Here is an 18,284-nt window from a genome sequence, read left to right as displayed (position 1 = left end):
TGTGGCACAGCAGGAAAATGCACTGTACCACAAGGCTGGTTGGAATCACAAGGTCAGAGGTTCAAAGTCACCAGCCGCTCCTCAGAAACCCCACATGGGGTTGTTATGAATCAGAACCAACTCAACAGCACTTAACAACAACAACAACAATGTACAACACAACCAAATACTTACAGGTCTTCTACCATTCTCACAATTACTGCTGTTTCAACTCATTGTTTCAAATATGTAAATTCATCTCTTGTTGCGGTCCTTCCGCTTTTCCACTGACTCTCTACTTTACCAAGCATGATGTCCTTCTCCAGGGACTGATCTCTCTTGATAGCATGTCTAAAGTACATGACAGGAACTTTTGCCATCCTCATTTCTAAGAAGTCTCTTTGTACTTCATCTAAGACAGCTGTGCTCTTTCTTCTGTCAATGGTATATTCAATATTCTTCACCAACACTGACTACATGTTTGATCAACTTCACACTGAAGATGCTGATAGAATTTTTCAATTTCTTCATCATTGGATTTAGTGGTTGGTGTGTAGATTAGTAATCACGTTATCTCATCTTCCTCATATTGTTGTTAAGTGCTGTCAAGTCAATTCCAATTTATACTGACCTGCATAAGGTTTCCAAGGAGCAGCTTGGTGGGTTTGAACTGCTGACCTTGTAGTTCAATGTCCAGTGCTGATCCTACATACACCATCGTAACCTATTGTAGCCTATGGAGTCCTGGTGTGTTGCTACAGGATAAGCACTGGACTGCTAACCACAAGCACTGCTAACCCACCAGTTGCTTCTTCGAAACCTTGAATACACAGTCGCTATGAGTCAGAACTGATTCAATGGCACTTAACAACAGCAACTACAACAATAGAATTGTACTAGAGATAGGTCTTGAAATGATCGTTTTGATGATGAATTTTCATTCCCTGCATAGTAAACCATGTTGTTGTTATGGGTAGGTGCCATTGAGTTGGTACTGACTAGTAGTGACCCTATGCACAATTGAAAGACACAAGGCCCAGTCATGCACCAACCTCACGATAGTTGGTACATTTGAGCCCATTGATGCTGCCACTCTGCCAATCCATCCCATTGGGGTCTTCCTCTTTTGCTCCAATCCACCACTTTACCAGACATGATCTCCTTCTCCAGGGACTGGTCCCTCCTGATAATATGTCCAAAGTATGAGAGATGAAGTCTGGCCATCCTAGCTTCTAAGGAACATTCTGGTTGTACTTCTTCCAACACAAATTTGTTAGTTTTTTTGGCAGTCTACTGTACTTTTAATATTATCCTCCAACACCATAGCTCAAATGCATCAATTCTTTTATGGTCTTCCTTATTCACTGTCCAATATTCACTTGCTTATGAAGTTATTGAAAATACCATGGCTTGGGTCAGGCAAACCTTAGTCCTCAAACTTTTATCTTTGCTCTTAAAGAGGTCTTGTGTAGCAGATTTGCCTAATGCAATATATCTTTTGATATCTTGACTGCTGCTTCCATGAGTATTAATGGCTGATTTTAGCAAAATGAAGTCTTTGACAATTTCAATTTCATGTTTAAATATTTGATATTCTGATGTTATCTGGCAGTGTTCCACTGTTATTCATAAGGTTTTCAGTGGCTAAATATTCAGAAGTAGTCCACTTCTCCTTCTTCCTAGTTTGTCTTTGTAATCTCAGCTGAAACCTGTCCACCATGGGTGACCCTGCTGATATTTAAAACACTGGTAGCATAGCTTCCAGAAGCCACCACAGTAAGACAAACTGGCAGATGAGTGGTGGATAATAAACCATATGATTGTCCAATTCAAAATGGCTTATATTTGCCCATTTCAGCTCACTATTGCCTAAATGTCAAGCTTTATTCATTCCATTTTAATTTTGATGACCTCCTATTTTCCTAGATTCAGACTTCATAACTTCCACATTCTAATTACTAATGGATATTTGCAACTGTTTTTTTTTATTTTGAGTCATTCTCCATCATCAAATGAAATTCCCAAAAGTTTTTTTCCATATATTCCATCATTTAGATCTCCAGTACTTTGAGGAGGTAGATTTTCCCACCTTTCAAACTGGGGGGCTCATCTTCTGGCACCATATCAGATCATGATTTTAGTGACTACTTTTTCAGAAGTTGTCTGCATGTTCCTTCTTCCTAGTCTGTCTTTATCTGGAAGTGTCTCTGAAATCGGTGACCCTGCTGGCATTTGAAATACCAGCTCCAACATCACAGCAACATGCAAGCTACAATATGACACACTGACAGATAAGAGGTGACATATGACTTTGGAGATGTTAATTCCTTGTCATACAGTTTCTGTATAGACATTTTCCATACTCACAGAAGTATTGTGAAAATTAATCAACTTTTTTTTTTTAATGTTTTAAAAATATCAAAGGAATGAAGCAAAATAAATAAAAAAATAATTTCTGTATTTTGTTCATTTTTTCCCCTGTAATCTGTTTCTAATTGGAAACACTCATTTTCTTACCAAAAGTTATACTATAACTTCTCCATACTGTAATTGCTTTTATACATGTCAAGTACTACCTGTTGTTGTTGTTAAGTGCCGTCAAGCTGGTTTCAACCCATAGTGACCCTGTATAGGGTTTCTGAAGAGCAGCTGGTGAGCTTGAACCACCGACCTTGCAACTCAAACTGCTTTGCAGTCTGGCACATTAACCCACAGCACCACACCAGGACTCCAACTACTGCCTAGTTAACTACTACCTGGGTATATGATAAATCTCAGGAAATCAAATACATTTAGAAAGCAAACATTACTCTGACAATATCGGATCTAATAATGTTTCATGTAACATGTTATTATGTAATTGCTATTTAAAAAACTAAACTATATTCTTGATTCTCTCACTTAAAAAATATTTCCATGGTGAAAGAAATGAGTTAAAATTTCAAATCTTAGATAAATTCAGCAATTAGTTGATTCAAAATCTTGTATAGCACGTTCAAAACTAACACTTTTTTTTTCTTGCAGTTTATTAGAACATAAAATTTTAGACATGGAGGGAAAACACAAAGAAGAGTTGGACGCATTAAAAGAAGAGAAAGAGAACCTTCAAGGCTTGGTTACTCGTCAAACCTACATAATCCAGGAGCTGGAGAAGCAATTAAACAGAGCCACCAATAACAACAGTGTTCTTCAGAAACAGCAGCTGGAGTTGATGGACACAGTCCATAACCTGGTCAACCTTTGCACTAAAGAAGGTGGTAAGAATTCCTTTTTTACTTTGATATTGTAAATAAATATATATATATTATATTATTTTTTTTTAACAAAGGAAGCATAAAACCAATGTGACTGTATACTTGTATGGGTTGCTATATATAAAAAAATCCAAAGAGCTTTGTAAGTAGAAGTTTTCATTGACAGTTATAAATTTCACTAGCAATTGTGTCATATTTTAAATTCAGAGAATTATTTATAAATTTGAATTGGTAGATTCCATAATATCTTTCTAAAAGTGCTTTCTCATTTCTTTCCTTCTTTCTTTCTCATTCTCTCTTGTGTTCTTTCTGTTTTTCTTTCCTTTTCTCTTTCTTTCCTTTTTTCCCTCTCTCTAACTTATTCTTTTCTCTTTGGCCTTTTAAACCATATGAGATAAAATGTAATACACAGTCATAAACCAGTAATTGGTGTTAGACACTTAATCATTTAGGACAAAAATTAGTGAATTAAAGATTTATTAAGAGTTCCTGTGAGAATTACAGGAGGCTTCCCACTTTAAAACTAATATTAGGTGTTTGTTTTGTTTTGTTTTTCATGTGGAAGGAGGAGATCAAGGAGATTTACTTCCAGTAAAGTAGATTAGACAATTTCTCTAAGCTGTTGTGAATGAGATAGATCATTACTATTTAACAGTATTTGTTGAGATTGCTTGTGTAGAGATTTAGCAAGGGCACCTAAGCACACTTATACTTTGGTGCCTTTAAGACTGTGAAAAAATTACACATTTTTGTAGTTCAAAATTTTTGAACCATTTAGCTATTGAAGAGAGCTGAAGGCCTTTGAGTCCTGGTGTGGCTCTGTGGGTTAATTCACTGAACTACAAAGTCGGTTTGAGCCACAGGTCAGTGGTTCAAGCTCACCAGCTACTCCTTGGTAATCCTATACAGGGTCATTATGAGTTGGAACTGACTCAACGGAACATAACAACAATAATGCATCTTTTTAGAAGACATCTATCCACCTAAAATGTTTTGCCAGTGCCTCCCTGTACACCTGCCCACGTTATCTCTTGAGTTTCAGGAGAAATTTTAAAAAGTTTGGAGCTTGGTTCTATCTTGTTGTAGAGTGCCGCTGTCTAATCAATCTTTAAGTGAAATTGAAGGGGCAATGTAAGGGGCGATGAGCACACCACTTATATCTGAATGTGATGGCTGTCACGAAGCTGTGGCTTTTGTGACCAATTGTGTCATTGTTCAGTATATATAGGAAATGTACATATGCAGATGCTCCTTTAATTTAGCTTTGGACTTGAATTACATGAAAAATTAGCTTAATGCCATACTTTGATGTATAGATATGAATAAAGATGATAATTCTGTATTAAATGGTCTTACTCTAAAAACATTTCACATTTCTCTATTACACTCCATTACCTCGAGTTATATCTCCTTTAGAGAGTCTAAACAAGCCTTTAATATACTTGATAAAGCAATATTTTTTTAAACAGTGAGTTCCCAGAGCTCAATTTGGGCGTGCTCAATAATGTGATTGAGAAGGAAAAAACCTGCTAATCAGTCAGAGCCTGCCAAAATTTTGATTCAGAGTCCACTGGAAGGAAAGCATAGTAGAATTTTGCCAGGGAATTTTAATAGAGCTCATGAGTATTTAGAAATTAAGTATTAATATGAGACATATCTATTCTCAAATTGAGCTGAATATATTCAGGAGATGATTGAAAACACATTTTTCTTATCATCCAGAGACTTACAGCACATGGAGTGGAATAGTTTTTTCCTTGATTTTTGAGATATCAAGTGCTAGTGATTCTCACAAAGCTCATATGTCCTCCTACTTATCCTGTTGTAACTGTTTTTCTGGATAGTTTTCTAAGAACTATGTCTCTAGACTTTAAAGACAAGAGATCTGACTTTAAATGTAGATATTTGGCTAAGTTTGGAGTTTGGGTACAGCATCAGGTAATTAAACATTTGTCCCATTGGTTTCTCATGAAGTTGCAAAATAAAAGTAGCATAGAGTTTTAAAAATTAACTTCTTAAATGTTAATTCTAATAGCACATAAGTAAAACCTTTACGTACTTCTCTGATAAGAAATTCATCTCTAACAGAATTTGGTGGTAGTCAAAGAATTATACGAGAATATTTTACTTTGACATTCATATGTGTATAAATACTCCAGAATCAATACATCACAACAAATGCACAAATTTTTCTAAAATGTGTATTCTATAACTCTAAAAGTATACTTCTGCAAAATCTTCCAAAAATATTTTGAGGTGTGTCGTCAGTCAAAAAGTCAAAAATCTTACTTGACACCAGGGGTCACATGGTTTCAACTTGTCCCAGTCATTTGTGGATATACATCTAAATGTAATACTACAGGAAAAGACACTAATTTTTTTTTTTTTTTTAGTGAGTTTACCTTATCATCCACAATTCATGTAACCTTTAGAAAGCTGTTTCATCATTTGTAAAATCGTAGTAATTGTTTCTACTTCAAAGTGAAAAATAATTAAAATAAATATTGCATATAAAAGTAAAAACCACAGTACTGAAAATATAGCTGATGAAAAGAGGTAATACATTTTTCTTTTCCTAGCGATACAATCGAAGTGGTGTTGTGGTGCTGAAGGATAAGCTTTGGACTGCAAGATTAGTTTTAATTGCAAGATCAGTTTGAACCACAGGTCAGCATTTCAACTTCACCAGCCACTCCTAGGAAACCCTGTACAGGGTCGCTATGAGTTGGAACTACTCAGACAGTATTTAATGACAAAAGTGATAATAATAGAGTCCTGATGTGGCATTGTAGGTACACTTCTATACTGCTCACTACAAGGTCTGTGGTTCAGACCTACCAGCCACTCCTTGGAAACCCTGAACAACAAGGATGGGGAACATCCATCCCAGAGCGATAAAAAGCAAGCAAAATCATTTGACCTGGCCCTGCCAACGCACCGTTGTTCCAGCCACCACATTGTCGTTGCTGTTGTTGTTGAGGGCCCTCAAGTTGGTTCCAACACATAGCGACTCTATATAGGGCTTCCAAGGAGTGACTGGTGTATTTAAACTGCTGACCTTGTGGTTCAAACCAACCTTGCAGTCAAGTACTTATCCTACATCATCACACCAGGACTCTCAGTGTTGTTATTGTTAAGGGCTGTTGAGTCAATGCTGACCCTGTTTAGGGGTGAATTAATTAAATGTTTGACCAAACATAGCAGGACAGTTGTAAGCTGATAATTTTGTATGGCTGGTAAATGATGCTAAAAATTTTGGCAGAGAAAAGGTTTCCCACCACTGTGTACAGGTTTGCTTTGAGTCAGAACTGACTCAATGTTACTAACAACAACAATAAAATTATATAATGCACTAAACACACCTGGTGTGGTGCTGTATTATCACTTGACTGCCAATCACATGGTAATCGGTTCAAACCCACCAGCCACTCTTCAGAAACTCTACACAGGGGTGCTATGAGTAGGAACTGACTTTATGAAGTAGTTTCTATAAGCAAACAAATCTGTTTTGTGGAATGTTCCTTGGAAACAACAATGATAAAACTTCCTCTTTAGAAGTTGGGACATGTTGTCTGGATAGATCAGGTGCTGGAGTAAGACAGCATGCTTGGAATATGGAGGGACAATAAAAAAGAAGACCCTTAATGTGATGGATTGACAAAGCAAAAGAAACAATGGACTCAAATATGATAACAATTGTGACTATGGCCCAGGACTAGGCAGTGTTTCATTGTACATTGTATTGGACATAGGGTTGCTGTGAGTCAGAACTAACTTGAAGGCACCTAACAACAATATGCTATCATCAAAACTGCTTTCATGGAAAATATCTGAAAACAATACAAATAATTGATTGTTGACAATCATTTTAGCAGTTTCTCTTAACTACTCTATTTTTTTAAGTTTTTATTGTGAATTATGTGAGTTTACTTGTGAAAACATCAGCTTTACATTCATCCTATCATATTTCGTTTCATTGCAATGATTATAATCCACTCCATGATTCGTCAAACAACCTAAGGGTACACCCCACAGGCCTACCACCCCTGGTTTAATCTTATCTTTAAAGTGGGATTATATTATTTACCTAATTAGTTTGAATCAAAATTAAAGGAGATTTGTATTAAGCATATAACATTGATACCTATCCATATACTTGTTGATTAAATTGTAGTTGTTTTTATTTTTATGCTTCGAGAGTGTTAATAACACATTAAGGGTATATGATAAAAGTATTCTTTTTTTTTTTTTTAGGAAATATTGGCTAGAAATTTATCTTTTATCCAAATATTTATTGAGATCAAGAATTGTAATTTTATCTATGCTTATTGGGAGCATTTTTGTTTAGTTTCAGAGGACATTTCCTACTAAAAATGTGATTTCATGAGATATATTTAAGTATAATTATTAAACGTATCTTCTAAAGTAATTTATCATATGTTCCTCTTTTTGTTCTGAATGGGAAATAGTAATGTCTTAGGCCAGTATTTATTTCAAACTTAATTGTACCTGTTTTGAAAGGTTTCCAGAAACACATTTATTTTTGTTTAACCTTTGACTGCAAACATTTAGTCATATTATTCTTAGAAACTTTACTAAAAAATAATATATTTAGTGCTATCACATCATCAAAACTAAGCTGCTTTCTTCAGGTTTTTGAGAAAGTAAAAAATTATTGCTATAAAATCATATAAACTTCTATTAAACAAAAATAATAAAATGTGAAACTATTGTTTTTAAATATCTAGTTCTATACACATCTAAAGGCAGTGTTTCCATTTCTAGCCCTTCCCTGAAAATTCTGCACTTTTTTTATTTATACCGTGTCAAAACAGCAGTTTTGGTACCCTTGAAGGGCTCAAATTATATTCTTTTAAATGTTCTTTGAGTGTGTGAAACAAAAAGAAGTCTGAAGGGGCAAGAACAGGACTATTGGATAGATGAGGTAAAGTTTTCCAATGAAATTCTTGTAGGACAGCCCTTGCTACTCTCCAAGAATGAACATGTGCATTGTAATGACGGAGTCCTGGTGTGGTGCTGTATTATCACTTGATTGCCAATCACATGGTAATCGGTTCAACCCCACCAGCCACTCTTCAGAAACTCTACACAGGGTTGCTATGAGTAGGAACTGACTTGATAACACTTAACAACAACATTGTTGTGATGGAAGACAATTCCTTGACATTTTCTCACCATAGAAATTTCAATGTTATCAAAACTTTTTCCTAATAAGTGCCTATGATTGCCCTGCCTCTTTTGAGAAAATCTATCAGGATTTTCTCTTTGGAATCCCAAAATACAGTTACCATAACCTTCTGATCTGACCTCTCTGCCTTGCATATATCTGGCCCAGCAGATCTCGTTTAAAGTCACTGTTCTGATTGAATCTCCTTAGTGTGTCTTCAAAACAAGGTTCAATCAAGTATACTATATCGAGAGAATTTGTCTGTAGCCATCCACTGATCACAGAGACAAGTTTAAATCTAGTTTGTTTTGAATAAACCCATAGACATATGAACTGGACCCCGAGTGGCAATATTTTTTTATGTACCCTCATTTACTTAATTGCTACTGGTGTGGCACTGTGGGTTAATGCACCAGACTGCAAAGTCATTTGAACTTCAAGGTTGGCAGTTTAAGCTCACCAGCTGCTCCTTAGAAACCCTATACAGTGTCACTATGGGTTGGAACCAACTCGACGGCATTTCACAACAACAAGTAAATAGTTTATATTGATAAAGGCATAGATACCAGATTTGTATTTCCTTTGACAAGGACAATCAGGATATCTCAGATGCTGTGACTATCAAACATTCAATTGTCTTCCATGGACAGAGTTGGCTAAAACGGTGTCACAAATGTTATGAACATATATGAGGTGAATATCAACTTATTTGTCTAATCATTTAATGAAAAAAAAATGTTTTTAAAGTAAAGGAAAAGGTCTGAAAAAAGAAAACAAGCAGAAAGAAAATAATATTCAGGTTCTATCATGAAAAGAACTCAAGCTGAATGGTCTTTCTCCCAAATCAGCTTGGAGCATGTTCCTATGATACCAATATGTGGTCCACTGATGTATCCATTCATAGGAAAGTAATAGCTATAAAACCATTTTATTTCAGATACTCTTCTGGCAGATAAGGATATCCATCTATTTATCAAATACTTGCTGAGTTCTCAATGTGTCAGATACCGTTCAGATCACTGGGGAAAGAGTAAAGACATAATTTAGTCTGTGGCTTCAAGGAATCTAAAGTTTGGCGGGGAAAGATACAGGTAAATAGACAACTGTCTTCCTGGATGGTTGTTAAAGATGAGCCCAAGGCACTAGGGCACTAGCAAAGCACATAGGAAGGATATTAAAATCATGTCAGGAACAGAAATGATAAAGGTGGAATCCAGAAGTTGCAAAGCTTTCTTTGGGGACTTAATTGAACGTTCAAGTTTTACATGTATTAACTTAGTTCTCATAATAGCATTATGAGGGAGCTACTAGGTAAACCCCCTTTTATAACTTCCAAAGGAACTTGAGTGATTTTCCTAAGGCTATTTAGTTTGAAAAATTGACCCAATTTTAAGACATAAGCCAGGTTGAAAGGGAAAGTAGATTACTGTTTTAAAAATAAAGAAATTAGAGGATAGTCCAATCATGTTTATAAGAGTGATCATGTTTAAAAGTTAGAAGTCTTGTGAGCATACAAAGAAAATGGAATGCTTAGATCCACAAGTCAAAAGTGCAGAATGAAAGGTAGGAGTCAATGAAAGATGATGTTAGATGGGTAAACTAAGGCAGGACAAGGTGGCATTTTATATATATATATATTTCCCATATAATAATGAGTTACAAAGGATCTCTGGTAGTGCAGTGATTATGAATCGGGTTGCTAACCTCAGGGTCAGCAGTTTGAAACTACCAGCTGTTCTGTGGGAGAAAGATGAAGTTCTTCTCCGGTAAAGATTTTCAGCCTTGGAAACCCTGTATAGGGTTGCTATGAGTCAGAACCGACTCCACGGCACGTAACTACCAACCACCACCAATGATTTACAGACAATATAAATCACAGTAGTCGCAATGAAGAGTCCTGGTGTAGCACTGTGGGTTAATGGGCTGGGCTGTAAAGTCTGTTTGAACTGCAGTGTTGGTGATTCAAACTCACCAGCTCTCCTCAGAAACTCTATAAGGATTGTTATGGGTCACAACCAACTTGACTGCACTTAAAAGCAACAACAGTCACAATGAGGAGTCCTGGTGTGGCACTGTAGGAAAAGCACTGGACCACAAGATCCATTTGAACTGCAAGGTCAATGGTAGAATCGATAGGAAATAATGACAAATGGAGTCAAGTACAACTTCCAAGTTTCTGGGCTAACAAAATGTTATTAAGTGCCATCGAATCCATTTGACTCATAGCAACTCTGTATTGGATTTTCAAGGAATGGTTGGTGGGTTTGAAACAACCACTGGTGGTTAGCAGTCAGTGCTTATCCTACAGTACTACACCAGAATGGGGTGTTAATGACATTTTTTCAACAGGCAGCATGAAAGGAGAGTGGGTTTAAGGGGAAGATAATGCATTTAGTTTTGGACACAATGACTGAGGTACCTGTGGGGCTTTGAGTCTTGTATGAAGAATAGAAATCTTGAAATCAGGAGAGAAATATGGATTACTACATGGATTAAGAAGAAAAGTAGTTGATGAATAGTAAATGAAGATTTGGAGGTGCATATAAAGTTAATTATCCTTAACAATTTTGAAATCACAGATCCATTTGACAATCTAATGAAAACTATTTATTCTATCTTTCTTCCCCACTTAAACCCCCGATAGTACAGTACACAAACACAATTGTTGTTGTCGTTAAGTGCTGTCGAGTTGGTTCTGACTCACAGCGACCCTGCATAGGGTTTCTAAGGAGCGGCTGGTGAGCTTGAACCACCAACCTTGCAGTTCAAACTGACTTAACAGTCCAGTGCAAACCAGGATTCCCAAACACAATTATATGTACGATAACTAAATAGCATTTATATACTCAAGGATATAAACACATATTATAAAACAAAGAAAATCAAACCAGAAAAAGGAGGCTTCTTGAAGAGACAAATGAAAATTCTTTAAGGGGAGACTGAATGGAAAGTATTAAAGGAAAAACAGTAATGAGCAGTATTATGTTGTTGTTATTGTTGTTAGGTGCTACTGAGTCAGTTCCAAATTCATAGCAACCTGGAATAAGTTTTCCAAGAAGCTATTGGTGGGTTTGAACTTCTGACCTTGACATTGACTTTGAAGTTAGCAGTCCAGTACTTATCCTACTGTGCTATTCCAGAATTCCAGCAGTACTGTGTTGTTTTTGTTAAGTGCCATTGAGTCAATTCCAACAGACAGTGATCCTGAATAGGGATTTCTGAGGAGTAGCTGGTGGATTTGAGCTACCAACCTTGTGGTTCAAATTCCAGTGCTTAACCTACAGCACCATACTAAGAGTCCTATAGCAATATTACGGAAGGAGGACACATACTATCATAAAAGGTGTTATTTTCATATCAAGTAAATAGAAAGATCAAATAATAATAAAAGACTGAAAAGTGGATTTTTGAACTGGAATCTGACCCTTCATAGGTAGAGTTTCAATGAAACATAACTCAATGGTTTGTTGATGTTGTTGTTGTTGTTGTTGTTAGGTGCAATTGAGTTGGGACTGACTCATAGTCACTGTATGCACAGCAGAACGAAACACTGCCCAATTCTGGGCCAACCTCACTATTGTCACGCTTGAGTCCATTGATGCTGCCACTTGGCTAACTCATCTTGTTCAGGGTCTTCTTCGTTTTCTCTGACCCTCCACCTTACCAAACATGGTATACTTCTTCAGCAACTGGTCCCTCCTGACAATATGTCCAAAGTATGAGACATAAAGTTTGGCCATCCTGGCCTCCAAGGAGAGCACTCTGGCTGCACTTCTTCCAACACGGATCTCTTCGTTCTTTTAGCAGCCCATGGCACTTTCAATATTCTCCTTCAACACCATAACTCAACTGCATCAATTCTTCTATGGTCTTCCTAATTTACTATCCAGCTTTTACATGCATATGAGACTACTGAAAATACCATGGTTTGGGTCAGGTGCACCTTAGTCCTCAAGCTGACATCTTTGCTCTTCAATACTTCAAAAAGGTCTTGTGCCTAATGCAATATGTCGTTTGATTTCTTGACTGCTGCTTCCATGACCGTTGATAGTTGATCCAAGAAGAATGAAGTCCTTGACAACTTCAATCTTTTCTCTGTTGATAAACTAGTCCAGTGGTGAGGATTTTTGTTTTCTTTACATTAAGATGTAATCTATACTGAAGGCTGTGCTGTTTGATCTTCATCAGTAAATGTTTCAATGGTATAATCCCCTAAAATGAATGAGGGAAAGTAAAAACAGAAACCATTGTCTACCCACATTCAAGACACTTGAATATGAAAGATAAAAATTTTAGGTAGGGAGTCACATAGAGTAGAGAGGAATAAAAGAAAAACAAGTATCAAGAGACATGAATTTGTTTATATAGCTACTTAGTTGCCGAATATGAAAGTTTAAAGTTCAATTCATAAGGAGTTTCTCAGAAATTTCTTTCATGAAAGTATTTCACATTGTTTGAGAGACATAATGACTAATACTACTAATTCTTTAATGATCTAAATTATTTGGGCTAAAACCTCTTTCCCAGAGACTGATTGCAGTGGTATGGAACGTTTGATCATTATTTTCAGTCTTCTGGCCTTCTTAGAAGAGGAAATGAGGCATTTGCTTCCTTCCCAGTGCTAAGGATTCATTGGCTTTGTTCTCCAAATAATTCTGCCATCTGAAAAGAATTGACCTCCCATGCAGTGTCTATTGCCTTCATGAAGTAAATCATTCAGTCAAGAGATGAGATAGTTTGAACTCTTGCAAGTCTCTTGAGTTAAGAATGACTCTAAAAACATCACAAGTGATAGGAGGAAATTAAAGCTTTTTGAATGCCACTCATATAAACATTGATAAAGACAGAAAATACCATTTTCTGTGTGTAAAATATTTGGCTTTTTCATTGACTACTTGTAATGCACAATATAATCTTAGGTAGAAAGAAATAGAAAAATACAGGAAGCCATCTGCTGAACACTACACTGAGCACTTGTTTCCTTTTAATGAGGGAAATGCTTTATCTTGACAGAAAATTGTATGTCAAACATTTACAATTTCCTTAAAATGAACACCACACTCTCTCTAGCACTTCCTTTCATAAAACCCAATGGCTTAAGGGGAAAGTGATTGTTTATTTTTGGAAATGGTATATTTCTCCTTTATGATGGAGCATGTTATCTGCCTTTAAAAAAAAAAAAAAAATTGTGCGAATAGTGGATAGTCAAAATAATGAAAACATAATAAAAATAATACAGTCCTTGACCTCTCCCATGAACTGTTTCGTAACTACAATTTTAGGGGAGACCTACAATTTTGTGGTTAATTCTCTTTTGGAATTAGAGTTTCAACTTCAGAAACTGGACTATCTGAAAAGGGATACCTCCTGGTTCCAACTGGATCTGGAAGTTATCAGGGTGTGAATGGCCATCCCAAAAAGGGCGTTTCCTTGATGTTTCAGCATTGTTATGAGTAAAGTCTATTCCTTCTTCTCTTGTGCTTTCATGGCTAGGTTTGCTAAAGCAGAGAATCACAACATTGTTTGGATAGTATTTTCAAATAAGTCATTTCCTGGACTCATCCACAGTCCAGTCGAATTCAGCAGATATTTTGTAAAATTTGAGTATATAATGGAACAGTTGACATTAATTAAAATGAATAAGATATGTTACTGCATACTAAGCTACTCTGAAAGAAAGTGGCAGAAAGGCATTTCATTCATATAATTTAAGGATATATATCATATCAACCATAACATGAAACGATCATAAAAGCCTTATACACTTGTGTTGTTGTTTATGTGCTGTGAAGTCAGTTCCTACTCATAGCGACCCTGTATAGGGTTTCCAAGGCTGTAAATCCTTATGGGAGCAGAAAACCTCACCTTTCTCAAGCAGAACAGCTGGTAGTTTTGAACTGCTGACTGTGAGATTAGCAGCCCAATTCATAACCACTACGCTACCTGAGCTCCTGTTTTATACACTAAGGAGGGATAAAAAGGAATGAGATATGTTGTAACTGTACATTTAAGCTTCAGTGCATATAAGCAATATATTAATTTCAGCATAAGATTTTTCTAAAATCAATTGCAAGTAACCTTTATGATAAAAACATATCTTAGTGTTCTATGAGAACTTCTAATCTATTTTCAACTAAAAAAATGTCAACATCATAACACATTCTAAATGCACTGGAATTTATGAATACATTGGAATGGGTGCTCTCGTTCATACTGGAACCACCTCTGACACAGTGCAAATATGTGACCTCTTAAGACGACCCACATCTTCAGCGCTTTATAAAGAAGTCAAATGATTAACGATAATGTAGGATCAAATTAAAATCTTGTAGTGTGTGTATTTGATCATATCTTTGCATGCAGATCATAATTATTTTTATGTGAGAATGCCCTGTTTTTATAACCATTATAAAAGTTCCTTGAGAAGAATGGATTTGAACATTGGCTTTAACTTAAATGGAAATTTGCTTCTAAGGGAAGGTTTTGCCAGTTGTTTGCATCCAGAACACTTGGGTTCTAGTCCCAATTTTGATGTTTCACATAGAGCTACTACATATCTGGTGTCATACACAAATGCACACAATTTATGATCCAACCCTCCATATTTTTTCTCTTTGTTTTGGCTCACTCCTAAAAAATTGGGGAAGCCCTAACTTCATAGTAGAACCCCATTTAGAATCCTAACTTGTAAGTCTATAACACTGCAAACATAAGAATCAAAGTGACAAAGCCATGGTGACAGTCCACATTTAATTACTTCTGGAAAACTTCAAAGTGAAGGTTTTTGTTTTGTCAGTTTTCAGAAGCATCTGGTAAGTTCTTTCTATTACTTCCATAACACTGACCAAAGAGGTTAGTTTCATTTTTCATGACTTTTGTGGAAATTGATTCTTTGTCTCCTCATAATAGGGTACAAACGAGGCCCTTTAAGCTTTCCCACATGCTTGGGAAATCTTTTGCACAAAATCAATATATTCCAGGCAGGTTGAAAGCTTTTCATGGGAAATAAGCACATATGAAACACCTGAAATATCTTTGTTAATGAAATAACCTTCTGAACAAATAACAGGGGTCATGTAGTACTCATAACTTCCCATCAGGATTCCAAAAGGGAAAACACAGAAATGAATTTTATGAAAAATGAGTGGCCAATCAATTAAACAAAAGCATGTTCAAATACATTTCCAACTTGTAACCAGTTTTGTTTTGTTTTTCATTTTTGACTACTTGGAGAAGTAACTAGCATCATGTATCAATTCAGTTATATATAGAATTGTAATTTCACATTGAAAGGGCATTAGAAGATGTACTTAAATATACTAATCCAACTAAGGTGGGTAAAAATATACAGAGAATTACTTAATTCATCATTCTTAAAAAAACAAAATTGTTAGTCCACATTAAAAAAAAAAAAAAATCCTACTATAATATAGTCCCTAACAACAACAGCTATAAAATTAGAGATTCATTTGTATCATAAGGGGCATTTGTGTCCACATAATTTTAACAATTTATATACCATGTGACTATCTCAATATTATTACAGATGTATTAACTTAAAGCTATACATCATGGATAATAAATTATCTAGATAATTAAAATTTATTCACTTAAATTAGTAAAGAAAATTTTAATGTGATAGTAATATAACAATATTGTATTTTTCCTCTACTCTTATTTCCAGAGATAAATAAAAATAAAATTGTGTTTCCTAGTGATTTTAGTTCATTATTATTAAGATGGATTAAATTTCATCATATATAGTATGATGCCATTGAGAAATTACCTTTGTGTGCTATAAATACTCAAACTATCATCATTTCTTTGAGTTGGCTACATTTTCTATTCCTTAATTTTTTTTTCACAAAACTTTAAATGACCAATTTTTCTAGTTTGTCTTCTTATGTAATTCTGGAAGAGCAACACATTCACATACATCTGCATTCAATCCTCCTCACCATCTTTTCTCTAAATTTATTGTTATTAGTTGTGGTTCAGTCATTTCCAACTCCTATTGACCCAGTGCACAACAGAACAACATTTGTAGCTTCTTATAAGTAATCCATGGAGTCCTGGTGTGGTGTTGTGGGCTAATGCGTCAGGCTGCAAAGTGGTTTGAACTGCAAGGTCAGTGGTTCAAGCTCACCAGCTGCTCCTTGGAAACCCTATACAAGGTCGCTATGGGTCGGAATCGACTGGATGGCATGTAACAAGAAATAATCCCTAGGCTGAAAGACCATGTAACCAACTTCTGAGAATATTTCAAACTAATGGCAAATGTAAAGAATATGGCTTTTAGGATATCGTCATTATGATATCCAATATAGCTTCTCAGATACCTTGTTAGCTTTTTAAGTTATGAGCCATCATTACTTCAATTTTGTGCTGAGGGCTCTGGTCTCATAGGCAGTTCTACCACCTGCCACTGTCTGCTATCTTGATCTCACTATTTTCTTCTCTCCTGTAATTTCTGACTCCTTTTCACTTTCCCTGCAATTCTTTGCTTCCATGAGAAGGACCTTGTGTCTACGTTCAGAATTGCAAACTGTCCTGGTTCACCCAGGACCCTGAATGTGACCTTCTCAGCTGATAGAAGTATTGTTGGTAACATAAAGGTTGAATTTTGAGTTTGGCTTTACTCTAATGACCAATGTTGTTGCCATATTAAGTGCCATCAAGTCAGTTCTAACTCATAGCAACCCTTTGAAGGGTTTCTGAGGAGCGACTGGTGAGTTTGAACCTCTCTCATTGTGGTTACCTGTTCAGTGCTTGTCCTACAGCATCACACCAGGATGCTGCTAATGACCAATAAGAGGTGGGTAAGCTCTAGTAGCATAGTGATTACGAATCGGACTGATAACCTCAAGGTCAGCAGTTTGAAACTACCAGCTGTTCGGTGGGTTAAAGATGAGGCTTTCTGCTCCTGTAAAGATTTACAGCCTTGGAAACCTTGTAAAGGGTTGCTTTGAGTCAGAACTGACTCCATGGCACATAACAACAACAACAGCAAACTTTATAGTCAGCAGTTTCCACTAGGGGTACTTAAAAGTTCTGCATAGCATCTCTGAGCCTCAGGTTCCTCATATATAAAACAATGCATTGATGAACTTAGTTCATAAGTGAATTATTTATGAGGGTTAAATGATAATGAAATGTGTTAAATGTGCTAGGTATATCAACTTCGGATATTAACTCTTAGTAAGTGTTCAGATAATTCAGGATGTTGTTATTATATTCATTAATATAGTCCCACCAAGCAAGTTTCTAGATATTCATAATTTTATAGATTATCAACAAAATATATAAAGAATTTAAATGAGAATAAAACAGTTCCTTTCAAAAACATTTTTTAAAAAAATGTGTTAGTTTACATGGGTGAACATTATCTTTACAGTCATCCTATCATACTTTGTTTCATTTCAATGATCACAATCCTCTACATGCATCATCAAACACCCAAAGTGTACACCCCACATTCCTGCCCTCCAGCTGCCAGAACACAACCCCTCTTCCTCCCTGGTTCCAGAGTTCCCAGCCTCTCCTCTGTCCACTTCATTGTCTCTGCCTCCATCCCTAGTGTCACTGCCTTTCCAGACACTGTTGCACACTGCCTTGCGTTTACAGCAGTCTATTGATTGTATCCTGCCATCTACTTGACCTCCTCACAACCTGGGTCTCTGTTCCTATATTTTTCCCTTCTTTAATATTGTTACTATTTTGATCTTTGGTTAGCATCACAGGTCCTCTGAATTCATTGCTGCAATTTTGTTCCGTTCTGAATTCTCCTATCCATCGACCAAGTTCCAGGTGGTGTTGTAACGTCTGTCAATCTCTGATTGTTGTCTGTTCTTGCTGGTTTTCAT

At 36.0% G+C, this 18,284-nt stretch overlaps 1 protein-coding gene across 2 annotated transcripts in view; it reads left to right on the top strand.

Annotated features, from left to right (window-relative positions):
- ANGPT1 (angiopoietin 1) overlaps positions 1–18,284 on the top strand; it is a 427,423-nt gene that overhangs the window by 285,677 nt on the left and 123,462 nt on the right. The window contains exon 4 of one of the 2 annotated variants that reach the window (XM_006830637.1): positions 3,004–3,236. In XM_006830637.1, the coding sequence (XP_006830700.1) occupies positions 3,004–3,236 (233 nt within the window). The remainder of the gene's footprint in view (positions 1–3,003; positions 3,237–18,284) is intronic. The other variant, XM_006830638.1, reaches the window with a different exon arrangement.

This window comes from Chrysochloris asiatica, unplaced genomic scaffold, assembly GCF_000296735.1.
Source record: "Chrysochloris asiatica unplaced genomic scaffold, ChrAsi1.0 scaffold00001, whole genome shotgun sequence".
Taxonomy (NCBI): Eukaryota; Metazoa; Chordata; class Mammalia; order Afrosoricida; family Chrysochloridae; genus Chrysochloris; species Chrysochloris asiatica.
Note: the sequence above shows the minus strand (reverse complement) of the source record. Positions and strands in the feature narration are given on the sequence as shown.